At 38.0% G+C, this 27903-nt stretch overlaps 1 protein-coding gene across 3 annotated transcripts in view; it reads right to left on the minus strand.

Annotated features, from left to right (window-relative positions):
• The window catches only part of GTF2F2 (general transcription factor IIF subunit 2), a gene marked incomplete at both ends in the record, with an annotated part of 160100 nt that overhangs the window by 46222 nt on the left and 85975 nt on the right, over positions 1 to 27903 (minus strand). For 2 of the 3 annotated variants that reach the window (XM_080688804.1, XM_080688803.1), the window contains one exon: positions 19682 to 19763. The exons of the other annotated variant lie outside the window; for it this stretch is intronic. In XM_080688804.1, the coding sequence (XP_080544930.1) occupies positions 19682 to 19763 (82 nt within the window). The remainder of the gene's footprint in view (positions 1 to 19681; positions 19764 to 27903) is intronic. 3 annotated transcript variants of the gene reach the window in all.

Consider the following 27903-nt stretch of genomic DNA (forward strand, 5'->3'; position numbering starts at 1 on the left):
GTACTTGCCCTAGTACATGCAAGGTCCTGGGCTCAATCCCCACCACTGCATTAAAAAACAAAATAAAACAAAACACCAGTGTCTGCTACTTCCTAATACTAACATCTCTGGGAATCAAGCCTTTAACACAAGAACTTAATATCCAAACTAGAGCAGTGTAATACAAACTACAGCAGGGTGAGATGCTACCTCATAATAAAGACATACTATTTTGCTTTATTTTTATGGTACTGGGGATTGAATCCAGGGGTGGTCTGCCTCTGAATTCCAGCCCCAGCTCTATTTTATTTTTCATATTGACAAAGGGTTTCATTACATTACCACATGATGTCCTGGAACTTGTGATCCTCCTGTCTCAGCCTCCCAAGTACTATGGTTACAGCATGTACCACCATGCCTGGAAAGACCTACTTTAAAAAATAATTTCTTTCACTGAGATTCAAAATTTAACTTGTGAATAAATTGAAGAGTTATTCCGGCAACGCAGTGGTGCATGCCTATAATCTCAGTATTTGGGGAGCTGAGATAGGAGGATCACATGTTTGAGAACAGCCTCAGTAATTGATGAGACCTTGTTTCAAAAAATAAATAATAAAAAAAATCTAGGCATAGAGCCCAGAGGTAGAATGCCCCTGGGTTCAATTCCTAGCATTCCCCAACACCACAAAAGTTAATTCAGTGTTATGACAACTCAACAAATAAAAAATTGTTAGAATTTAACAACAACAACAACAACAACAAAAAAGCCTTACTAACCTTAGAAAAATCCCTAAAATGAAAGAAGCTAAAATATTGTAATACAAATTCATTCACATAACAAATATTTTCTGAGCACTATCATGTACCAAGCACTACACTAGTTGGAGGGTAAGATCAATAACTTATAATTATTATTTAAGATAGCTATCTATCGTGATAAGTGATAAGAATGTAATAAACCTGAGTAATGGCATAGCAAGTAACTAGGTTGTGGTCATGGGAAGAAGGCTGCCACTTCATCTAGAGGTGGTCAGGAAATGCCTATCTGAGGAGATAACCATATAATCTGAGAAATGCAAGACAGGCGCTGGGCATTAAGAAGAGCCCTGAGAGCTGGGCATGGTGGCGCACACTTGTAATCCTTACATTTGGAAGGCTGAGACAGGAGGATTGCAGTTTGTGGATGGGCTCAGCTACTTAGTGAGGCTCTTTGTAACTTAGTGAGACCCTGTTTTAAAATAAAGAATAAAAAGTAGGGGTGAGGGTGTAGCTCAGAGAATGTCTCTGGGTTTCATCCCTAGTACCACACACACAAAAAAAAGAGCCCTAAGATGAGGACTCTATTATACCTGCTGCCCTGTGAACAGAGGAGAGGAATGTGGTGAAAGAACTGAAGAAATTGCAGGATCAGATCACAGAATTTTGAAGGCCAGGCATGCAGGATCTTGTAAATTTTATTTAAACAGCAATAAGCTGGGAAGAGAATCTACACTCATGACTGACCTGTGAAGAATGACCTGCAGGTGAGGTAGGTTTGACTTAATGCACTGCTGTCCCTAAAGCATTCCTATTCTTTATCTCTGACTATGTTGCACCATTCCTGCCTGGACTCTCTTTCCTCCCTTTTTCATCTACTTGAAGTCTACAATTTCTTTCTCTGACTTCTTGTTCCCAATGTTTTCTGAAATTTAGTATTTACTGCCTATTGCCAACCTATTATAAATGATAATACAGTAAGTCAAATTACTTATTACATTAAACTAGTGTGATCCATTTTCCAAAAAAGATAAACTGATTGCTTTTTATTGGAACAGCTTAGTATACATTAGATCCTCAATAAATACTTGTTGAATAAATGAGTAAAAAAATGACACTTTGAAGCTATAAAGTATGGGGAAGTAACTAAAGTAGATAAATCAATGTGGCATGCAGTAGCTTAAAAAGGATTAGTTCATTGTAATTAAAGTCCTGGGTAGCCTGAAAGACAGAGTTTGCCTCAAATTTGCAACACAGTACAAGAAAAAGATTTTAGAGATTTTGAAGCCTTTAAAGTTATAAAAAAAGTGCATAGTATATGACAATTATAATATTTGGGGTACATTACAGAGAAGTCAGAATGAAACAACTACTAGCTCAATACTACTCCCTAAGGCATTCCAGGTTTCACACAGCTTCCCACAAGTAAATAGATATATATTCTGTATAGATATATATTCGTCCTCTTTTGCAAATATATAAAATGTTGCAATTCAATTCAGTTATGATATCAAAACTTACTTTTAAGTTGTAGGATCAAAAATTAGATTAAAATTCCACAATGAAACAATTCTGCTTCTTATAGAAGTCCTATACATGTTATTGTATTTACTTTACAATGTAACAGAGCCATAGGACTCACAATATTGCTCTAAGTTTTGGGGCTTCAAAGCAAGAGTCATCTAATACAAGAGAGGAAAGCATAGAGGCAACATTTTGAAATGTAAGGCTCGAGGAGGCAGTCTGTTAATAATGCCTTGATATCCAGCAGGCCTGGTTCAAATCCCAGCTTTGCCATTTACAAACTGTGAGGTAGCGCAAATCACTTAACTTTTCTACAATTCGATTTTCTCATTTGTGAAAGTAGAAATAAGGTTAAAACAAAAAAGGATGGCAACAAAAAAGAATGTCTTACCCATATGATATGAAGCCATTTCAGAGCGAGTGACCCTCCACACATAACTCCTGTGGAAAGCCATTTCCTCTAAGCAGTCTCTTTTTATTTTTAAGCCAACATCTTTTTTTCTACTTATAAATTGAAAGACTGCTTTAAAAATTCCAAGTTTTCTTTACAATTGACAATTGCATTAGAGTCTCAAGCAGTGTCTAAGATGTTTATGAGTTATATCTTCTTGTACTTGGGGTGACAAACTGCCAAGAATATTTAAATTTTGATCATCTTAAAGTCTAAATTTGTTCTTAAGTCTATTAAGTCTATCTTAATAGTAGGCTAGACTTGATTATTAGCATTTAACAATCCCAGGCCATTTAGTAGCCTATTGATTCAATGTACTGAACAGGACTTGTTCTGTAGCAATGGAGTACATGGTATCTTTCCTTGGCCTTGATACATTTCAGGGAATCATAGAGCAAGAGTTAAAAGTTCCTGCACCTGCAAAGCCTGGGAAAAGCTTATTTTTATATGAAATGATAAGAAAATAGAACACACAAGCCAGAAGCATCTGTATAGTGAAGCTCCTTGGTTTGCTGGTTTTGCAGGGTGCAATGGTGCCACATGGAAGACATTCATATCAAAGGCAGCAGAGATTCATATTAATTATTATGACAGTTATCTGGCAGATGGCGCAATGTCTAATTAAAAAAATCTATAAATTACCACAGTTTTCTAAAAGATAAGAATAAAAACAATGAGGAAGAAGCTTCCTATTCTAATTTGTACAATGGCACCACATGGACTTAAGGAATCTGACCACTTCCATGGGTCACCTTTTAAATCCTCAGAACAGATTTCCAACAAACACAGCTAGGTCAGATCTACCCACTGGGTCCAGGAAGCAGAGATGGTTGTCCTGGTGACAAATCCTTCAGTAAACTAAAACCACTATTCAATTCTGTGTTTGGGGCAACCCATAAATGGTATAATTGCAATACCTTCTCTCCTTTCCTATGGTAAATGTATGAGAGGGTTCTCTGCCTACTGAAATACCTTGAACAGGTAACCTAATGGCTTTTATTTAACATTTAGTAACAAAAGATTTAAAACTAAATGCCCATTTTGACTTATGCCCATTATTCTTAAAGTGTATTCAAAACTAATAAAAACAGAATAAAAGTAGTTGCCTAAAGATAGACATTGCTAAGGGGGAAATAAAAGGAGATGGCTAGATAATAAAGACAGATCTTCTATATTTCACAGTTCTGCCTCAGGTTAACCCTGTTGATTTTCAATTGTGAGTGAACAAAGAGATATTGTGTGCTGAGGTATTTTTACCTACAAAGCCGTGATGCTTTATAGAAACACTGCCACATTCCAATACTGCTGCCTAGGACTTAATAATTTTAATCTTGAACACTGCTAAACACATTTTTCTTTTTTTGAGGGTCTGGGGATGGAACCCAGGGGCATTTGACTTCTAAGCTACAGCCCCTGACCTATTTTTTATTATTTATTTTGAAACCGGGTCTCACTGAGTTGCGGAGGGCCTCACTAAGTAGCTGAGGCTGTCCGCGAACCGCGATCCTCCGGTCTCAGCCTCCCAAATGCTGGGATTACAACCTGTGCCACCACGCCCGGCTGCTAAACACATTTTTATAAAGGAGTATCAATTCTGGGAACTCATTAATTAAGGTATAAGTCCCTAACTTTAAAATTCTGAACTTTTACTAGTGTTCACTCAACATAAACGTGTAAGAGTAAAGATGGCAATGACTGACCTCAAGGAACTCACAGAATAGTAGAGACATAGACAAAAGTAATCAAAGTAAAAAAAAAAAAAAAAAAAAAAAAGGCGAGCTGGGCATGGTGGCGTACGCTTGTAATCCCTGTGCTAGGGAGGCAGAGACAGGAAGATCGTGCAGGTTCAAAGCCAGCCAAGCTGGTTAAGAGACTCTGTTTCCAAATAAAAAGTATAAAATAGGTCTGGGAGTGTAGCCTGGAGGTAGAAGGGTTTCCAGGAACCACAGTACCACAAAAAAAAAAAAAAAAAAAAAAAAAAAAAAAAAAAAGGAAAGAAAAAAAGAAAACAAAAAAAGGTAAGCAGAAAATTGGGCTGCATCTTAAAAAGATGAATACAAGTTTAAAAAACAGAAAGCAAATAAAGACAGCTGCAGACAGCCAGACACGAGGCACTTAGGGCAGAGTGGAAAGTGACTGGCTTTGATATAGTGCTCACCTGAGTTGGAATGGCAGCAGAACAAATGAAGAGGCTAGAACCCAGAGGAACTTGTTGTTCTCTGGCTTAAAAAAAAAAAAAAAAAAATCACACACTTGGGTATCTCAGGAGAGCTGCCAGCTGAGGAAAACAGAGAGCAGCCAAAAGAGGTGGGGGATTCCAAAAAAGAGATGGTTGGGACAAGATAGCACTCAGATACTAGAAAAACTCACCTTTCTCTTCATAACTTAAAGAAGGAAATCATACAAATAAAATTTTTGTTTGAGCTGGACATGGTAGTGCAAAGTACTAATCAAAGTACTTTGGAGGCTGAGACAGGAGGATCGAAGATTCACGGCCAACCTTAGCAACCTAGTGAGGCCTTCCACAACTTGGTGAGACTCTATTTTCAAAATAAAATAAGTCTGGGGGTAGCTGGGAGGTAGAACTCCTCTGGGTTCAACCCCTTATCGTGCAAAAACAAACAAAAAACCTTGCTTGTTGTTTAGGCCAGTGCTTTAATTTTTTACTTTTCCTATACTTTTAACATTCATTTGGAAATCTTCCATGGCAGTCTGCAAGGCGAGAGCTGTGAGAGGAAGGACACTCTGGTTTCTGGAGGAAAGGGGCCAACTGCCACCCTCAAGCATCCCTAAGGAGTCTCCCAAACAACATTCCCTGTGAGGACTTGTTTTAATCTTTAAAACTTTTGCAGAAGCCAGGCGTGGCTCATACTTGTAATCCCAGCATTCAGGAGGCTGAGACCTGAGGACTGCAGTCCGCGGCCAGCCTCAGCTACTTAGTGAAGCCCTCCACCACTTAATGAGGCCTTTTTTCAAAATAAAAAATAAAAAATTGGGCAGGGGCGTAGCTTGGAGGTCAAATGTCCCTGGGTTCCATTCCTAGACCTGCAAAAAGACCCAACAACAACAACAACAAAAAAACTTTTATGGGTAAAACACATTGCCTAGCTTTTGATTATACAGCTTATTATTTTTGCAAGTTTCATCAGAGCTATCTTACTGTATTTTAATAAGGACACCTAACTTCTTTCATATCATCCTTCATTTGTAAGTGGGTAATTTAAAAGGAGTAGTTCAAAGGGAAAGAAGTGAGAACAGGGGCAGCCTTATAGCTGAGAAGGCTCAATTGTCTTCTTTCCTTGCATTAGCTTTTCAGAAAGATCCTCAGTTCCCTGGCCTTTAAAAAATCTGTAATTTAGCCGGGCGTGGTGGCGCACGCTTGTAATCCCCGCGCTTGGGAGGCAGAGACAGGAGGATCACGCAGGTTCGAAGCCAGCCATGCGCTGGCTTAGGAGACCCTGTTTCCAAATAAAAATGTAAAAATAGGTCTGGGAGTGTACCCCGGAGGTAGAAGGGCTTCCAGGAACCCCAGTACCACCAAAAAAAAAAAAAAAAAAAAAAAAAATCTGTAATTTAAAAATGGCTTATAGCCCCATCTTTAAAATATTATATACGTGGGTACCTCTGGACAGTTACCAGCTACAGTATCACTGCAAATAAAACTTGGGGAAATTTCAGGACCACCGTTCTTCATACTTTCCAGAAAGGTTCTAAACATCTAATAGGAGATTTACAAGGTAAAAATCCCTGAGTGTCTGATATATACATGCAACTAACTGCAGCAACATTGAGAAGTCCTTAAAGAAGGCTGAGGATGTAGCTCAGTGGTAGAGCACTTGCCTATCACATGCAAGGCTGTGATCAATCCCCAGTACTGCCAAAACAACAATGACAAAAGTCCTTGAGGAAGGAAAACAGAGTTAATGAAAAGAGAAGATGACAGTGAGAAAGTTAATTCAGTTCCTGTCTGAACCTAGAGAATTATCCAGGTAGTTCTAACCCTACAAGATTTCTGTTTTGAAAAAATTATCATCATGGACTCTATAACAAAATCTTCAGATTTCTTTTCTAAGCTATAGTTCTCTTTCACCTCTAGCTTTAATTTAAATTTGACTAAATAATCTACCTCAAGTCAGATATTTAAAAAGCATCTTTGTGTGCACATCTCCTCTGTTATGAAAACTAAGACAAACTGGAGGGCTTGGGAATATCTCTAGCAGGGGTTTCAGGACATAGGTTTATTTTATTTTATTTATTTATTATTATTATTTTTTTTTTTGGTGGTACTGGGGTTCCTGGAAGCCCTTCTACCTCCGGGCTACACTCCCAGACCTATTTTTTTATATTTTTTATTTGGAAACAGGGTTTCTTAAGCCAGCGCGGCTGGCTTTGAACCTGCGCGATCCTCCTGTCTCTGCCTCCCAAGAGCGGGGATTACAAGCGTGTGCCACCAGGCCCAGCAGGACATATGTTTTTCACACAGGTAATTGTCTTAAGATCGATAGTTAACAATTGTTGAGTATATACCCTGTGGTAAACACATTGCAACTGTAGAGCATTATTTTATCACAACACTGAGATAAACATGGATGAAACAAAGGCATAGACAGGTCATAACTTTACACAACATCATATAGCCAACAAGTGGGAAGCTGGTCTTTGAATGCAGGCAGCCAGGTTCCAGAGTCCAGCCTCTTAGTTACCTTATCCCATTATCAAGCCATCTTTGTAGATCAAGAGATGCTTTCTAATAAAATTCTTGACCTTTATGAAATGGTCCTTCCTAAAGGAAGTAACCAAGGATGTGACTGTCCCTGAAGAATGCTTCCTATCTCTAAGATGCTTTCTGATAGAACAGGTTTTATCATTGCTTCCCTAGCCTCTACTCCACTCCTTCCTTGAACAGCAGCCACCTGCTATGGATGGGACTGACTTCTGTGTATATACTTCCACAGGTGGACCCGAAGCAGTCCAGTTAATCCCATCGATACTGACACACAAGTTGGTTCAGGGATAGACTCAGAATCTGTGTAACTCATTGAAGGAAGTGAAAATTTCTGTTTAATGGCTGGCTAAAGACAAAGTCATTTAACTTCCAGGCCCCATATGAACAGAGGCTGGAGACAGTGGGTAGCTACCTTGCTTTCAAGAGAAAAGCCAGCCTGGGCACAGTCAAGCTGGATATGGAGACCCAAAGAAATTAGAAACTGAGCTAGAGTGCTGATGACACGGCAAATTTTTAGAAAAAAGCAAGACCCATAATAATACTGGATTGGGCATACAAGTCGATGGGTTATTTATTTATTTTACTGGTACTAGGGATTGGGCCCAGGAACATTTTACTCTGGAGCTACACCCTCAGCCCTTTTTTAAATGTTTTATTTTAAAACAGGGTCTTGGCTGGGCATCACCACGCTTGGGAGGCGGAGACAGGGGGATCACCCTGGTTCAAAGCCAGCCTCACTGGCTTAAAAGACCCTGTTTCCAAATAAAAAAATATAAAATAGGTCTGGGAGTGTAGCCCGGAGGTAGAAGGGGTTTCCAGGAACCCCAGTACCACCAAAAAATAAAATAAATAAATAAATAAATAAATAAATAAATAAATAAAATAAAACAGGGTCTTGCTAGGTTGCTGAGAGTATCACTACAGTATTACTGAGGTTGTCTTTAAACCTGTGGTTCTTTTGTCAGCCTCCAAAGTACTGGGATTATAGGCATGTGCCACCATGCTTGCCTTGGATTTCTTTATTCTTAAACCAGTCTGCATTGAATTTCCCTATACGTACAAATAAAAGCATACTAACATATTCAGATACATTAATTATTAATCCCAACATTCACCAGACTATTTCAAACCAGATCACTAGGAAGCAAAAAATCCCACACTAGATTACCCTGGTCATAAAATTAGATGGGAAACATTTAACAGTTCCTGTTTACCCAAAGTAGTTTGCTCTCACCTAGAATTTCTAGTATCATTTCCTAACTGCCAGCATTTCGTTATTTGACTCTTACCTTTTAGTTCTTGCTTTAAAGGTACTATTTTAGTATACCTGGGCTGCTTATAATAGGGACCCAGAATGTAGAACCCAGAATGTCTGAGACAAGTTTCGGTTTACCCTATTGTCTCAGTACGGTGTTGTCACTGGTTTCTGGCACTTTTATTCTCAAAAGTATTCTATTTTGAATGATAAAATTCTCTGATACTCCATTTTTAGTTTACCTTATACTTCTTTTCTAAATATAAATGCTTTTGAGCTAGTTTTAGATAAGTTGGTGACAAAAACATGCAAAAGTTCAAAATCCAGATATTTTCCTACAGCTATGAAAGTGTTACAGAAAACCACATTAGGATGCTGTTCCTTTATAGTTCACAAAGAAGTAATACTTGAATTACAGATGGGAAGATGATATAAGTGGTCATTAAAAAATTAAGGAGAAACTCAAGCTGAAATACAAGTCACACTTAATAAAACAATCCAAATTAAAATCAATTTTAATTAATGCATTAGAAATAACTTAATATAAGCCAGGTATGGTAGTTCATTCTTGCAATCTCAGTACTTGGGAGGTTGAAACAGGAGAATCATGCAGGTTTGCTGCCAGCCCCAGCTACTCAGTGAGGTTCTCAGCAACTTAGTGAGACCCTGTTTCCAAATAAAATATAAAATAGGTCTGGGAGTATAGCCCAGAGGTAGAAGCCCTTGGGGTCCATCCCTAGTACCACAAAAAGAAAAATAATAAAAAAAAATGATATCATATATACCAGCTCAGAATACAATTTTCCCAATAAAATAGTCAAGTCAATCCAAATTAATGTCAAATTAAGAGAAAGCAATAGAAACAATAGAAACATCTTTTCTTTTCCATATGAAAAATGGACTTGCTAAGACTTTTTTCCTTCAGTACTAGTGATGGAACCCAGGGGCATTCTACCTCCAAAGCTACACCTCCAGCCCTATTTTTTACCTTTTTTTTGTGTGTGGTACTAGGGGTAGAACCCAGGGGATTTTCTACCTCCAGGCTATACTCCCAGACCTATTTTATATTTGATTTGGAAACAGGGTCTCACTAAGTTGCTGAGAGCCTCACTCACTAAGTAGCTGAGGCTGGTTTCGAACATGTGTGATCCTCCTATCTCAGCCTCCCAAGCACAGGGATTACAAGCGTGAGCCACCATGCCCAGCTTTATTCTTTATTTTGAAACAGTCTCACTGAATTGCAAAGGGCCTCACTACATAGCTGAGGCTGTCTGCGAACCATGATCCTCCTGTCTCAATCTCCCAAATGCTGGGATTAAAAGCGTGCGCCACCATGCCTAGCTAGATTGTTAGACTTTTAAGACTAGCAAACAGAATTACTGGATTTAAAAATTTTTTCTGTTTGGATTTTTCTAGAGGCTACCTGAATTCTTGTGGGACTTTTAATTGTGATGGTATAGCCGGGGGTGGTGGCGCACGCTTGTAATCCCCACGCTTGGGAAGCGGAGACAGGAGGATCGCGCAGGTTCGAAGCCAGCCGTGCGCGCTGGTTTAGGAGACCCTGTTTCTAAATAAAATAAAATAGGTCTGGGAGTGTAGCCTGGAGGTAGAAGGGCTTCCAGGAACCCCAGTACCACAAAAAAAAAAAAAAAAGTGATGATATCTAATAATAGAAAATTACAATGTGAGCAGGCCAGTTCTTGGCCTTAATTTTATTACAGAGTTTATATATTTCTTGGGTTTACTTTAATATTAGGTATATATTTAATTTCCATCTTTATCTAAATAAATGGCAGCATCTTACTAATTTTCATTTGGTTAATATATAATTTTCATAATTGGATAATTTATCAACCAAAATTTAATAGTAGAGAGCTATAATAAGAATTACTAAAATTAAATCCCACTAAAATAAGACTGATTATTCTTAAAGAGAAGTATTTATAAATACAGTACTTGTAATATAGCCATTTATGTTACTAAGAGTATAGCTCAGCAGCCATTTGCTAAAACACAATACAGTAAAAACTCACTGATTAAATTAAAACCCACTGACCTATGTCAAGGAAAGGTTTTTGATAAAAGAGCTTTCTCTTTAGTGCTATGTAAAAAAAAAAAAAAAAAAAAAGACTATTTCTTACTGTGTGTTTATGTTTCCTTTAATATTGCTGGGGATTGAATCCAGGGGTTTATATATGATAGGCAAGTACTCTACCACCGAGCCACACTCCCAGCTCCTGTTTTTTAGATTATTATTGTTAATATTATTTATTAAACCCAGGGGTGCTGTATCCCTGAGCTACACTCTCAATCCTTTTTATTTTGAAACAGGGGTCTCACTAAATTATACCCTGCTGGTTTTGAATCTGTGATTGTCCTATCTTAGCCTACAGTACTGGAAGTACAGGTGTGCACCACCATGCCCTGCCTGTTTTTTGATTAAAATGTTTCATAGTATAGTTTAAAATCATGTATTGTGATGCCTCCTACAAGGTTCTTGTTGAGAAGTACTTCGGCTATTCTGGTTTTTTTGTTGTTCCAAATTAATTTAAGGACTGATTTTTCTATGTCTCTGAGGAATGACCTTGGTAATTGAATGGATATTGCACTGAGTCTGTAGATCACTTTGGGAAGACTGGCCATTTTGATAATATTTATTCTGCCTATCCAAAATCATGGAAGATCTTTCCATATCCTAAGTCTTCTTCAATTTCTTCTTTCAATGTTTTATAATCTTTCAACATTTGTTTTTCAATAACTTTCTCTTTTTCAAGGTATGTGTATGTACAAGCATGTACACGTTTATATAAATCTGAAAAAATTCAAGATTTCAATAATAGTTCTGAGTAAAAAATTTCAGAAGCTGAATGCTGATGATTCCTATGTTTCTGCAATGTAGTTTAGACAATTATTTCCAACTTCAATAGATTTCAACCCAACAAATGTTTTCGGATACTCATTAATCCTAATGCACTATATTATGTATGGAGAATTCAAAGAAAAAGTAAAGAAAGGAGTAAGAGAATAGAAAGGGGGAAGAAAACAAAACTGTTCCTGCTCCAATGATATTCACAGTCTTAAAGAAGATACAATCTGTATTCCCTAGACAATAGAAAAGAAGACATTTATATATAGCATAAAAAAATAACAGTACATGGCAAAGTAGAAAAGAGGAACAGCAGAGCCTAACTGGTCTGGGAAGCAAACTATGAGGAGGTTTCACTGAGTGACACCTGAGTGGGTGTTAAAGGCCCAGCAAGATTTCAGGAGAAGGAGAAAAGATATTCCAGGTAGAGAGTACAGCAGTAGGTAACACAGGTATAGATGAGAAAGTACGTAGTACATTTGTGTAACAACTTCAAGTGTGATACAACTAACTACATGATGTCTATGTTAAGGGGCACGGTGGCACACACTTGTAATCCCCGTGCTTAGGAGGCGGAGACAGGAGGATCACGCTGGTTCGAAGCCAGACTTGCTGGCTTAAGAGACCCTGTTTCCAAACAAATAAAATAATAAATAATAAATAAATAAGACACAAAATGAGAAAAGTGCCAGTGTGTGTGTGTGTGTGTGTGTGTGTGTGTGTGTGTGTGTGTGTTACTAGGGGTTGAATCCAGAGGCATTTCACTAGTGTGTATAAGGAGAGAGGAGAGGTGGGTGCTGTAAGAAGCACACCAATGCTGTGGGCTTATAAGAATGTGTCATTTTAAATCTTATTATGATGTATTATTACAGTGTATCACAAAAATTCTAAAATAAAAAATTTGAACTTTACCTCAGCAATCACAGTATACATTAAAAAATGTTGAGTAGTTATAAACAGAATGCATGAAATACAACTTATGACTTTGCCATTTTTATAGTTTAACCATTAGTATTGTTCTTGTAATCTTAAGTACTTTCTGCTTCAAGACTTTTAGGCAAACTGCCAACTAGGATTTCACTTAAAATGGATATGGAAACTACAACAATTTTCGGATCTCTCTTCTCTCATCAGTGTAAATCTTCCTGTGCAACGTACAGGGTGGGATGGTGTCAATCTGGGATACTCACAGCAGGATGTGAACCCAGGCCACAAGAACCACCTACAACTAAAGAAATCCTCCAACCCATGACATCAGCTTGAGTTCATCATTCCTATTGACTCTACCTTCAAATGTCCTCAAAATTTAGCTTCTCGTTTCCCTTCTGACTAAAACCACCGTTTAGTTCTTCAGACATTTTGTACCTGGGTTATCTCATTGGTGTCTAGTTTCTGTCACTGCTTCTAGTCTTTAATACTATGGACAAAATGGCCTATTTATCTATCGTATAAATCTTTTCACATTCAGTCAGCTTGAAATTCAGTACCTCCCTAATAGTTGTAGCATACAGTCTGAATTTCTTATAGCACATAATATTCCTTAATATTTTAAAGGTTATCTTCTGTCATTCATTTATTCATTCGCCGAGTACTTACTGACAACTGACTATGTGTCATGAAGTGTTCTAGACATGTGTGCGAACAAACAAAATACACACATATTAAACACTAAATCCCTCCCCCGACAAACACAAACAAAAAAACCAAATTTGGTTTTCATGGGAGCTTTAAATGCAGTAGGGAGAGGCTGGCAATAAATATGAGTAAACTAAGCAACTTAGAAGAGAGTGATATGAGGGAAATACAAGTACAGAATGAGGTAGGGTCATCAAGGTAGGCCTGAGTGGAACAGTGTATCTGAGAGGAGATGTGAACAAGGTGAGGAGGTGAGCCAGGCGGTTATCTGGAAAGAAAAGGCTGATCTAGGCAGAAAAGGACAGTCAGTGCAAGGCCCCAAGTGGAGGCTCGGCTAGAGTGCTCGTGGGCTAACAGTAGACTGGTGTGGTTGGAGCAGTGAGTGAAAGGGAAGAAAAAGGAAATGAAGGCAGAGTAGAGACTGGCACAGCGACCATTACAAAGGCTTAGATTTTATTCTGAGCAATACAGGAAACACCACAAGTGACATGTGCATGCAGGAATGGTATGATCTGACTCGGATTTTGAAAGAACTGCCATTACTGTAGGGGCTGTGCAGAGAAAAGACTACAGTGGGATGAGGGTGGAAGCAGGAACTCTGGCAAAGGCGACTACAGTAATCCAGGTGAGAAATGATGGAAGCTCCTCTGAGTATTGAGAAATCACCAGATTATAGAAGTGTAGTATTTTGAAGGTAGTCAACAAAATCATTTTTCTTACTCACTGAATATGGGATGAATGAGGCATCAAGATATAACCAAGGTTTTTGGACAAAAGAACTGAGAAGACCAAGTTGGCAATACCTTAGAGGAGAGACTGCTGGTGGAACAGGGTTTTTTTTTGTGTGTGTGGTAATGGGGTGGAGCCCAAAGGCTTTCTACCTTTCTACATCCAAGCTGCACTCCCAGATCTATTTTATATTTTATTTGGAAATAGGGTCTCACTAAGTAGCTGAGGCTGGCTTCGAACCTGTGCTATCCTCTTGTCTCAGCCTCCCAAGCGCAGGGATTACAAGTGTGTGCCTCCACGCCTGGCTGGTAGAACAGGTTTTGAGGAATGATGTGGAGTTGTTTCTGAATAAGTGAAATGTCTATCAGACATTTATATTAAATTAACCAGGCATTTGTATATACAAGTTTAAAGTTGAAGAACGAGGTCTGGGCTGGAGCTTCTGTCATTTTCTTACACAAATTCTACATTCCAGGTTTCGGGAGGTCCCCGAAGTCTTCCTCTTGTCTTTGTGTCTGCATGTCTCTCTATTCTGACTATTCTTCCTCCCTCTTTTTTGATTTGGCTAAAAAATCTCAGCCTTCAAAACTGATGTCATCTACCATCTACTTCATGAAACTCACGCAATCACCACCTCCTGAATCACCCTGTTTCCTTCTCTAAGTCAGTTAAGATTAAAATACATAATGGCTGTTTTTTAATCATAACTTAAAAGGCTAAATTATTTTCATTTCTATTTTTGTAAGAACAGCCATTTTATAAATGCCACAGGTGACCTGCCTGTGCTCATCATAAAAAAAATATTTAGAAATCATTTAAAGAAAAATAAGACCACAAAAAAATATCTTGGCAAGTGCTCAGTAACCAGATTTTATGTTTTTACAATTTCTGTAGTTATGTGAAGATAAATCTTCAAAAAAGACTTGTATTATATAATAAACTTCACAGACTAAAACCAAAGAAAGAAAACATCTTCTGCCTGTTTTCCAAAGCTAGTTTCTGTTATAAAAAAAATTTTTTTTTTTCTTTTTAGCCAGGCGTGGTGGCACACATTTGTAATCTCAGTACTAAGAGGCTAAGACAGGAGGATCGCAGTTGGTGGAAAGCCTCAGCTACTAAGTTAGGCCCTTTGCAACTCAGTGAGACTCTGTTTCAAAATAAAGAATAAAAAAACACAGTTGGAGGGTTGGGGGTGTAGCTCGGAGGTAGAATGCCCCTAGGTTCCACCGCCCGCACTGCCAAAAAAAAAAGACACCAAAAATAAAAAATTATCATCTTTCTTTTTGCATACCCTGCCTGAGGAGGTATTAAAATTAGAGAAATGATTAGACAAGAAAACGAGTCTCTGTATCATTTCTAAGCGATAGAGTCGAATCTAATTGAGAAAAGGGGTGGGGGGACTTAAAAGATGATATGAATTTCAAGATGGGGTACCAAGCTCAACTAGCCTCCGTCAGGGATGAGGGCACTGACATCCAAGAGGCTGTGCCACTGCTCCAGCAGTGACTATGGCCTGTTTTGTGCATTACTATTTCAACAGCTCCTAGGAAAATACCTGCAGGAAGTAAGCATTGAATGAATGATCTTAAAATTCTAAATCTTACAAGACTGAAATACACTAAATACAAACTGTGAAACAGATGCAATACATTTCTCTTTAGGGTTAAAAAATTGCTAGCTCAAACATAATTAAAAAAAAAACCTTTGAAAGGAATAAAATTTGGAGTATTAATAATCTATAATCATCATCTTTAAATGCTAATTACAGGGAAGGAATTGAGTAAGGGCTAATTGGGTGATGTATGCATGTATGCCTCCACTGTTGTGAACCCCATTAAGATGTATGACTACAATGCACCAATAAAATATTTTAAAAACTATAAAATGTTAGTTACATAATGTATGTGTGCGCGCGCATGTGTGAAAGTCCTGAACCAAAATCTCTTAACAGTACATAAAGTTTAAAAAGTTCTCTGTAAGCCGAGCACTATGGTGCACATCTACAATCCCAGTACCTAGGAGGCTGAGACAGGAGGATCATAGGTTAATCAGATGCAGTTTCAAGACAAAACAAGAAATTGGGCTGGAAGGTATAACTCAGAGGTAGAATGCTCCAGGGTTTAATCCCCAGTAACTAACACACCACACACACACACACACACACACACACACACACACACACACACACACTAGACCAAAAGAAAATGATGATATGTTAGCAGCTGGACTAGCTTTACATAGTACTTTGAATATACATTATTAATTATAGGGAAATTGAGCCTTTGAAAAAATAATTCAGATTGGACTTCCGGGAAGATGGCGACCGAGAAAAGCGGGGCTTAAGAGCCCCGCTAACAACTAATCTCCATTACCACAAAATCAGCGCCTTTCATAGCCAGAAAACACCATCACCAGAGAAACAAAAAAATCACCAGGCTCCAGAGAGAAAGCGGACTGAGAACAGAGCTCAGAGCCACAGAGGAGATACACCGGCCTCACGCCCGAGACCGCGGCAGCCGCGCCATACTGCCAGCGGCAGCGGCGACTTCACCAGACGGCTACAGCAAGCCGAGGTGAGCCGCTTTGGAACAGCCAGGCGGGATTTCTCGCCGCAGGTAAAATCTAAAGCTCCCAGTGGCTGAGCTCAGCACACACTGCAGGGATTCAGAGTGGAAATCAAAACCAAGAAGAAATACGCCAGCCTCACGGCCGAGGGCGTAGCAGCGGCGCCATATTGCTACCGGTGGCAGCAGCAGAGATTTCACCGAGTCCAGTACAGCTACATCAGCGTACTCAAGAACAGTGAGTCAAATTGCGGGCCACAGAGGAGAAATCCCAGTACTGTACTCCCTGGGACTTGACCCAGTGGGGGAGGGGCGGTGGCAGAGATATCACACCATAAGAGAATGCGCAACCTGGCAACCCCCACAGTCTAAAGCAGCCTCTATCTACTCTCTGGGTCGGAGACTCTGTGATACAACCCAGTAAAGGAGTAGTGGGGTCTGAGATACTACTGACTCGAGATCCAGAGCACCTTAAGTGAAGTCATAGTGACCCAAGGGAAGAACCCAGAGAAGGCACAAACTTCCAAAATGATAGGAAAGAGGAATAATACTGGAGCAATGAATGCCCACAACCCCACAACATCAGAACCCGATAAAACAGAAAATCAGAGATTTCTAGAAGATCAAATCAGGAAAATAACTGTAGAAATAATAGAGGTGCTTCGAAAAGAACTCAGAGAGAGCCAAAAAGAGATAAAGGATGCAATTAATGAAGTAAAGGCCTCAATTCAAAGCACAAACAACCGATTAGAACACATGGAGAACAGAATCTCGATCTTAGAAGATGATCATTCCAAAAATGAACGCAGAGTTTCTAATCTAGAAAAAAATATCCGACAGCAGGAATCTGATATTGAAAAAATATGGGTCCATTTTAAGAGAGCTAACCTAAGAATAATTGGAATAGAGGAGGGAAAAGAAAGTGAAACCAAAGGGATCAACAATCTCTTCAAGGAAGTAATAGCAGAAAATTTTCCAAACATAGAGCAAGAGGTTGATACACAGGTCCAGGAAACTTATAGAACTCCCTTTAGACAGGATCGGAGAAGAGGATCCCCACGCCACATCATTGTCAAAATGACCGATGTGGAAGCCAAGCAGAGAATCTTTATTTTATTTTATTTTTTTTATTGGTGTACTGTATTCATACATCATAGTGGGATACAAACTTTTGTAGACATACATGCACACATCGCCCAGTCAGCCCCCACCCGATCCCCACCCCATTCTCTCCCCATCCCTCCCTCCCATGCTTGGCTTAGTGGTTGACATCTAGTATTATAGCAATTTATCCAAAATTAAAAATGATAATCTCACATAACAGTTTCATTTGTCTGATACCAAGCTTTTGATCACTTAAAGATAACATTTCAATATTTCTTTTTACTTTCTTTCTTACCAGAGAATTTTTTTTTCTATTTTTTTTAGGTGAAACTATCATATATTTATATATTTATTTTTCAGAAAAAAAATCTATCCTAATATGGAAAATGGAATTTAGATACCCAAAACGATCTTGAAAAAGAACAAAGCTAGAAGATACATATTTTCTGATTTCAAACCATATAAAGCTACAATAATTGAAACAGTGTAGTACTATTCTAAAAGCAGATATATAAACCATTGGAGAAATAAGAAGCTTCCATGACAAACAGAAACTGAAGGAATTTATGTCTTCAAAACCAGCACTAGAGAAAATACTCAAAGAGATTAACTACAAAGAAGAAATAGGTAACACACACCAGAACCAGAGAAACAAGAGTTTCCATCCAACAGACAACTAAGACTGGTTATCTGTGGAGATTCATTATTTATGTTAGTCTTTTACCTATCTCTAAATGGTATTGTTTGCCTTTATTGTTGTTAATTTTTAGGATTTCTAGTTGGAATATTAATATACCTTCAGATATAGCATTTGGAAATATTTTATCCCATTCTATTAGTAACTGTTAACTCTGTTTACATTGTCTTTGGATATACAATATTTTTTTTATTTTTTAGGGAGTTTGTATACTCTTCTGTTGCCTGTGCCATTGAAATCATATCCAAGAAATCACTGCCAATTTCAATGTTGTGAGGTTTTATGACCCAGATTTTTTTTCTAAAAGTTTATAGTATTAAGATTTATATTTAGGTCTTTTATCTATTTTGAGTTAATATTTGTATATGGGATTAGGTAAGGGTCCAACTTTATTCTTTTCCATGTAATTATTATGTTTCAACAATATTTAGTTAAAAGATTATTATTTCCACCACCAAATGTTCGTGGAAACCTCGTCAAAAATAACTTGACAATATAGGGAAGAATTTAGCTCTAGGCTTTTATTTAACTCCAATGGTTTATATATCTGCCTTTAGAATAGTACTACACTGTTTCAATTATTGTAGCTTTATATGGTTTGAAATCAGAAAATATATATCTTCTAGCTTTGTTCTTTTTCAAGATCGTTTTGGGTATCTAGAGTCCATTTTCCATATTAGGATAGATTTTTTTTCCCTGAAAAATAAATATATAAATATATGATAGTTTCACCTAAAAAAATAGAAAAAAAAATATTCTCTGGTAAGAAAGAAAGTAAAAAGAAATATTGAAATGTTATCTTTAAGTCATCAAAAGCTTGGTATCAGACAAATAAAACTGTTATGTGAGATTATCATTTTTAATTTTGGATAAATTGCTATAATACTAGTTGTCAACCACTAAGCCAAGCATGGGAAGGATGGATGGGGAGAGAATGGGGTGGGGTTCGGGTGGGGGCTGACTGGGCGATGTGTGCATGTATGTCTACAAAAGTTTGTCCCACTATGATGTATGAATACAGTGCACCAATAAAAAATAGAAAAAAAAAAGAAAAAGAAAAAGAAAAGAAAAGAAAAAATAATTCAAAGGCCTTATTATGTTTATCTAGAAAAACGGGACTTTTAAGGATCACTAGAAAAAGTAGTCTAAAAACTCTGATTCTAGGTTATATTAACATAACACCTTAAAGGACCTCAAATAGCCCAGGTTCTGAAAGTTTCTTAGTACCAAAGATGCTCTTACTTAGTTTTAAAACCAAGCAGTCTTTGAAGCAAGCACTTGTAATAATAACCATGTTTTCATGTGGTCAAAAGGCAATATAACAAAGAGATACATCAGTATCTCAATCCCCAAAGAGTAGTATCAGGCATCATTTTAAAGCTACAGAACACCAACCTCTTTAATCTCATGTAGTTTTCACTGGCAGCAGGTCGGCATTCAGCTCTTTGTACTACTATTCCTTCCAATGCCAGCTTATCTTGAATGGAAAGAAAGAAAATGTATTCAGAGATAACATTCATCACTTTTGCAATTGCATTTTGACATATTAAACATAGTAGTGACAATAAAATATAATTCATAACAAAAAATCAAGGACACAAAAAGAAAAAAATTAAGTTTATAGCAATATCATGAGAAAACTTATTCTTAGCTAGTAGCAAACTGACTCCTCCTGTTAGGTTTGTTTCTTGAACTGCCATAACCACTTAACCAATTAGTTCTTTCTAAGCCAAGTGGAATAAAAGGGCATAAAATCAAATAAAAAAATTTGAAGGACAGGTAGGTAATCATCTTTGGCAGAAAAGTAACTTCTGAAAATATAGCTAGTGTAAGACAAAAAATTAAAGGAGAGTGAGAGGGTGTGTGGGTATGCGCCGGTGCGTACACACACACAGGTGCAAATAAAATAAAATTCTAGAATATCCTGTGCCTAGAACAGCCAGTTCAGAACACACTGTGAAATAGGTTATTGTCTAGGTTATACTAAGTACCAGTTTAACCTGCCAAATGCTATGACTTCTGCTTCCAGAAAAATTATAAATTTGGGTGTTTCAAAAAGAAATTTGCTATGAATATTTGACCAAGCAGAAAGGCATTTTTCCCTTATCATTCTGTGTGTGTGTGCGTGTGTGCGTGTGTGCGTGTGTGTGTGTGTGTGTGTGTAATGGGCATCAGGCATTGTGGTACAATCACTCGGTAGATCTTATTATATATACATACATGAATGTCTCCTATTTATAACCTGAAAATGTATAAGCATAGTTAAAAAGTTCTGACTCAATCATATTTCCATGAGAATTCACCTAGGTTTTGAGAACGTATTTATGAAATCCTCTGGCTAATCAGAAATGTATTTATGATTTATCTCTTTGGAGTGAATAACTTTTCATTCCATTAACATTAAATAAATGCCTACCTACCACACAAAGGCCAACCTAGGCATTGTGAAACCAAAGATGATTAATATACAATACTGTCTTCAAGGGGCACAGACTTCCCTGGAAAACACAGATAACACTCAGCATATACATAGCTTGTTTATAGATCAACCTTCATGATTTTTACTAGGTCTTTTTTCTAGCTATCTTTCTTAATTTTGTCTCCAAAATGCAAAGGAATTCCACACTGTAACTCATAAGTCGAATTACCAATACATTGTGTGTATTCAATATTTCCAGAGTCCTTCTAAGGCAACATATATAAAGAATGATAATGAGATGAATGCCTACCTTATACCAAAATATGCCAGGTAGGAAATAATAAAAAGTCATAATTGTTTTAAATTAATTTAAAAAAATCTAACAATTTCCTCTCATGAGTGAATTTAACAAGATTAAATTTTGGATTTTCTTAAAGCAAAAACAAATCTTATATTTGAGTTTGCCTCTTCATTGAAGTAAAAAGTTCTGTCAAAAATTCTTCAGGCAGGGTGTGGTGGTACTTGGGAGGCTGAGAGAGGATTGTAGTTCGAGGACAGACACAGCAATGCATGGAGACTCTCAAGAGCCCAGTGAGATCTTACTTTAAAAGAAAAAATTTAAAAAGGTTAGCAACGTAGCTCAGAGGTAGAATGCTCCTGGGCTCAATCTCCAGAACCACCACCAAAACAACAATAATGACAAAAAAAATTCAGTCATCATAACAATAGCAAGGTTTGGGAAAGTTTGCTCTATATAGTATCGTAAATACATCAGGAAAGTTTAATGCTGGAACATAAATTAATGCTTTTTAAAAATATAAATCAAGCTGGGCGTGGTGGCGCACGCTTGTAATCCCCGCGCTTGGGATGCTGAGACAGGAGGATCGCGCAGGTTCGAAGCCAGCCTCAGCTACTTAGTGAGGCTCTCGGCAACTTAGTGAGACCCTGTTTCCAAATAAAATATAAAATGGGTCTGGGAGTATAGCCCGGAGGTAGAAAGCCTCTGGGTCCCACCCCCAGTACCACCAAAAATAAAATAAAAATAAAATAAAATAAAATAAAAATATAAATCAGCCGAGCGTGGTGGCACATGCTTGTAATCCCAGCATTCGGGAGGCTGAGACCTGGAGGATGGCGGTTCGCGGACAGCCTCAGCTACTCAGTGAGGTCCTCTGCAACTCAGTGAGACACGGTTTCAAAATAAAGAATAAAAAATAGGGCAGGGGGTGTAGCTCGGAGGTAGCATGCCCCTGGGTTCCATCCTCAGACCCGCAAAATAAATAAATAAATTAAATTAAATTAATTAAAAAATATATAAATCAGCACTAGGCATAGTGCTGCATGCTTGTAATCCCAGGACATGGGAGGCTGAGACAGGAGGATTGCACAGGTTTTTTTTTTGTTTTGTTTTTTTGCGGGTCTGGGGATGGAACCCAGGGGCATTTGACCTCCGAGCTACACCCCCTGCCCTATTTTTTATACTTTATTTGAAACCGGGTTTCACTGAGTTGCAGAAGGCCTCACTAAGTAGCTGAGGCTGTCCGCAAACCGCAATCCTCCAGGTCTCAGCCTCCTGAACGCTGGGATTACAAGCGTGCACCACCACGCCCGGCAAGGATTGCACAGCTTTGAAACCAGGCTCAGCCACTTAGTAAGGCTCTCAACAACTTAGTGAGATCCTGTTTCCAAAAAAAAAAAAAAAGACACACAGATATATAGAAAATAGGCCTGGGAGTGTAGCTTGGAGGTAGAAAGCCCCTAGGTTCCATCCCCAGTACACACACACACACAAAAAAAAAAAAAAAAAAGTAAAGATAACATAAATCAGCCAGGAATGGTTGCACATACTTATAATCTCAGTACTTGGAAAATTGAAGACAGAAAGACTGCAGGTTCAAGGACGGCCTTGGCAATGTAGCAAGACTTAACAATTTTAGTGAGACTCCCAGCAACTTAGTGAGACCCTACTTCAAAATAAAGAATAAAATATGGCTGAGGGTATAGCTCAGATATAGAATGCCCCTGGGTTCAATCCGTGGTAACACTAACATACACAGACAGACAGACAGACAGACAGACACACACACACACACACACACACACACACACACACACACACACAAGAAAAAGAACAGAAAGAAAAAGAAAACACGGTAAATCTAGAATACTACCCCTAAAATAATTTAATCACAAACCCCAGTGCTTATTAATGGTGAATACTAAAAGAGTAACATCTTAATACCAGTTGTGAATGCTGCCCACTTTTTCAGCAGTACCCACTCCAGGCTCAAATTTTTAGTTAAAGGTTTCTGTAGTCAGCTGTCTCCATGTAACACCAGAAAGGGTGGAAAGCAGGTTCAAAATATCATCATTCTCCTTGCTATTCTTTTGTCAAGGTTACTCATATAAAAGCAATAAAATTCACTTCCTTGCACCATAATTTTCTGCCCATCCTATCTTTTCAAACCTAATGCAGTTTGAATGCTACTCAGGTAAAAAGAAAGCCTTACTCATCAGCAATGAATTTTGCCACCAATTGGCTGCTCTTAACCCCACATTTCTGATGGTTTTCCTTGTCTCCTTCTCTTAAATAAATTTAAATGGCCATTTTACTTATGACATACCCTCCTAAGCATGATTTGCCTGCTCTCTTCTTAAATTCAACACATACTTTTAAAAGCCTAACAGGAAAACATTCACATATTTTCCCCCAGTAAACTATACTTTTCTTCTTCAAAATTCAAAATATTGAACTATTTTGAAAGAACACACTTACACCATTGCTGTTAATTATAGAGCCTATTCATTTATACAGAAACCATTAGCTTAAACTATTGGTTCAATTTAGAAGACAAAAAAGTGAAAAATAATCCTTTGTATTCTCATACATTTATGAGATATATACGTAGTGCCTATTATGTACAAGATCATGAAAGGTACATTAAAAATGATGTACATCACATACATTCACGAACATATCAGTAAGCCAAGCCGGGCATGTTGGCGCACACTTGTAATCCTAGCATTCAGGAGGCTGAGACTGGAGGATCGCAGTTTGCGGACAGCCTCAGCTACTTAGTGAGGCCTTCCGCAACTTAGTGAGACCTTGTTTCAAAATAAAGAATAAAAAATGAGCCAGGGGGTGTAGCTTGGAGGTTGAATGTCCCTGGGTTCCATCCCAGACCCCCCCCCCCAAAAAAAATCAGTAAGCCAAACATGAGGATGGAGGGGGCAGCGAAAGGGGGGAATTGGGGAAGGGCTAAGTGAGTAATGTGTGCACGCATGTCTCTACCATCTTGTACCCCATTAAATGATGTATGACTAAAAAAAAAAAAAAAAAAAAAAAACCCAATAAATTAAAAAAAAAAAAAAAAGAACAACAATTTAAGCAGGGTATGGTGGCGCATGCTTGTAATCTCAGCATTTGGGAGCCTGAGACCAGAGGACTGTGGTTCGCTGACAACCTCAGCTACTTAGTGAGGCCCTTTGCAACTCACTGAGACTCTGTTTCAAAATAAAGAATAAAAAAGCTGGGTGTGGTGGCGCAGGCTTGTAATCCCCGGGCTTGGGAGGCGGAGACAGGAGGATCACGCAGGTTTGAAGCCAGCCGCGCTTGCTTAGGAGACTCTGTTTCCAAATTAAAATATAAAAAATAGGTCTGGGAGTGTAGCCCGGAGGTAGAAGGGTTTCCAGGAACCCCAGTACCACCCAAAAAAAAAAAAAAAAAAAAAACCCGAAAAAAAAAAAGAAGAAGAATAAAAATAAGAACAACAAATTAAACATGGCACTTGTTCTCAAGGAGTTCAGAGAAGTAGAGCCATTCTTAAATATTTGTGTTATTGTATTCTTTAAAGTATAGATGTAACCAGGTATGGTGCCACATACCTGTAATCTCAGTACTAGGGAAGCTGAGACAAGAGGATCCAAGATTCAAGGCCAACATCAGCAACTTAACAAGACTTTACGATTAAAAATAAAAAAGGCTAGGGGTTCAATGCTTTTGGGGAACCCCCCAAAAAAAGTATATATGCAGTTTGATTAAGTCATTCCATTATGTGTACATATATCAAAACATCATGTTGTATACTACAAATTCAGACAAGTTTTAACAGTCAATTTAAAAATAAATCAAAGGGGTAGAAAGGGGGAAGGGCTAAATGAGTGATGTGTGCATGTATGCCTCTACCATCTTGTAACCCATTAAGATGCATGACTACAATGCACCATTAAAAAAAAGTTCAACATAAAAAAGTAAATAGATTTACATTTATTTTTAAAAGAAAAAGTATAGAAATTCAGAGGAACTATCCTTTATGTGAGTTTTAGCTACTGGTAATTCCACATTAGAAACTAAGAAATTTTTGAAGAATTAAAGTAAAAAAGGGCTTAGTAGTATTATGAAAATAGTTTTGATCTCAAAGACCCCTTTTGAAAGGGTGTCAGAGATTCCTGTATTTAGTGGTTCCCTGACCACATTGAGAACTGCAAGACTAGTAGGATGATAAGATGTATCATTTTAATACAAGAGAAACACTTTTGACATATCTCCATTGAATGGACTTCCACATTAGCAAAGGCTCTCAATTCCCTATTAAATATAGTGACAGATGTCCACAGCTCATAATACACTGGTGGGTAGTAGGTTAATCTCCAGTACTCCCACATACTTCTGCTCTAACTATGCTAGAACTTGTTGATGCTAGTTTTAGTAATTATGCAATTTTATTATGTATTACATAAACTCAAATAATGTTTCTATGAAAACTAGGTCGAATGTCTTGGGTAGGATCTGATATAAAGGTAAGCTGCCCCCAAAATACTGTCAAATTAGTTATAGATAAGGCAACCACAGACCAGAGATAAGCCCAAAAGTCTACAAGGATTTGCATTCATATTGTTTCTCGGTGTCTACATTCTTGCTCCTTTTTTGAAGGAGCTAAAACTGAAAAATCTTAGCTAAATTATGATTCAATTTCCACAGGAAAGAGAAGCAGATGGTGAATCAACATCCTACACTAAAAGCAAAGGCCTTATCTTACATGTACATAGCATCTATACATACAACTAAAAGTTTTAAGACAAAATATTTAAGGTAGGTAGAAACGTATATTGGTTGTGTGTGTGTGTGTGTGTGTGTGTGTGTGTGTGTGTGTGTGTGTGTATAAAAGTAGAGATAGAACCCAAGGCCTCATACATGCTAGACAAGCACTCTACAATAGAGCTATATCCTCAGTCCTTTTTAAATTTCATTTTGAGACAAGGTCTTGCTAAATTGCCTGGGCTGTCCTTGAACTTGTCAACCTACAGCCTCAAGTCTCCTAAATCACCGGGATTACGCAGTGGCATGTGCCACTGTGCCAGGCTTGGTATCACTATTTAAATGACAACTTCTGATCCTTCCATATAGTCTATAGGATTGTATTGTACAGAGTAGAATGTGTTAAAATTGTGTTATGAAACTGAGACACAGATTACTGAGATTAAATCATGCACAGAAGTTATGTCTAGCTGGGAGATCAAGAAGAGGCCTTGATAGAAAAAGCAATGTTCTGAGACAGGAGGATCGTGCAGGTTCAAAGCCAGCCTCAGCTGGCCCAAGAGACCCTTGTTTCCAAATAAAATATAAAATAGGTCTGATAGTGTAGCCCAGAGGTAGAAGGCCCCTGGGTTCCATCCCCAGTATGTACACACACACACGGAAAACATTCTAGGATTTTTTTTCCCCTAAATTCTTCCCCCAACCCACCACCTTTTTTGGAGTTAGAGTAGTTTGTTAATTGGTTTCTACTACTTGTAGCAAAAAGAACCTCAATAAGCGTGGATGTGGCAATGACATTTTATTTATGTATATCCTATCACCTAGTTTCAGAAAAAAAATGTGACAGAAAAATTAAAGGGTAAGTATAAAAACTCATCCTATAAAAAGAACTGTAGGCTTCTACTTAGAATTTTGTCACTAAATAGCAGTGTTACTTTAAAGAAGTTCACATCTCTGGGCCTCAGCATCAACATTCAAGTTGCTGAAATTTGTGAAATTAGTTTCTAGTTCTCTCTCTCCCCCCTCTTCTCTCCCCTCCCCTTATTCTCTTTCTACCCCTCTCGCCACCCCTTCATACTGCGTATTGAACCCAGGGGCATTATACCCCCAAGCAACACTGTCAGCCTTATTTTTAATTTAGAAACAGGGTCTCACTACGTTGCTGAGGGCTGAAGTTCCTGGGGCTGGTATTGAAGCTGCAATCCTTTTGTCTCAGCCTCCCAAGTACTGGGATTATAGCAGTATGCCACCATACTCTGCACTTCTAGTTCTCTTTGATGAAATAAAAACACTAGCCTTCCCCTACAATTGGGGCTGTTTTATTATTTTATTGGAGTTTATTTAGTTTGTTCTAATACTTTAAAAGACCTAAATTTAATTAAATCTTCATCTGTTAGAAACTGCTTCTTGGAATACTAACAAAAAGTTAAGAAGCTGTCCAAACCTTGAAAATAGTCAAACTTCTCTAAACTGGACCTTTTTATGCTGTATCTAAACTTGAGATACACCCTACGCTGAACAACTAAGGAGAAATGACTGATGCTTTTCACAAGTTTGAATGAGTAATAAGCAAGCAGGAAGGGTGTTTATTAGCATTGGCATGTACGGAGTGAGATCAGACATATGAGGAAGTCCTTAGACATCAGGAAGTTCCAGGCGTTTGTGGCCACAAGACCACTTGGGATCCATTTGGATGTGGAGGCTTTCGAAGGCACTTCCAACTCCACTTACACAAAAACTAGTGGCCTAGCAACCAACTGTGGACTGATCCTCCAGACTTTTGAAGTGACTCTCTTAATTTACATCACTCTTGTGTCTACATTCTTTGTTGAAAAGGACAGAAAAAAATATTTCCACAGACCAAGTACATTTAGAAGGTAAGTTGTTTTATATGCCTAGTAGTCTCTTCTCACTTAAAATATTTTCCTAGCAATTTTTGCCTGTGGATCTCAGGGTGATGCCACCTGGCATCATAACATACCAGTCAGGCAAACTTACTATTCCTATGAAAAAATTAAAAAGGTGATTTATAACACAGAGGGCCAGGTTGTAAATAATGACATTACAATGGGCTTTTGCACTGTTATCCATTGGAACGTGAAGGTCTGAATGAGGGGTTTGATTTTGAATGTTTCAATGTTTTTGCGAAGCCTTGTTTAC

The sequence above is a fragment of the Muscardinus avellanarius genome (genome assembly GCF_963383645.1).
Source record: "Muscardinus avellanarius genome assembly, chromosome: 2".
Taxonomy (NCBI): domain Eukaryota; kingdom Metazoa; phylum Chordata; class Mammalia; order Rodentia; family Gliridae; genus Muscardinus; species Muscardinus avellanarius.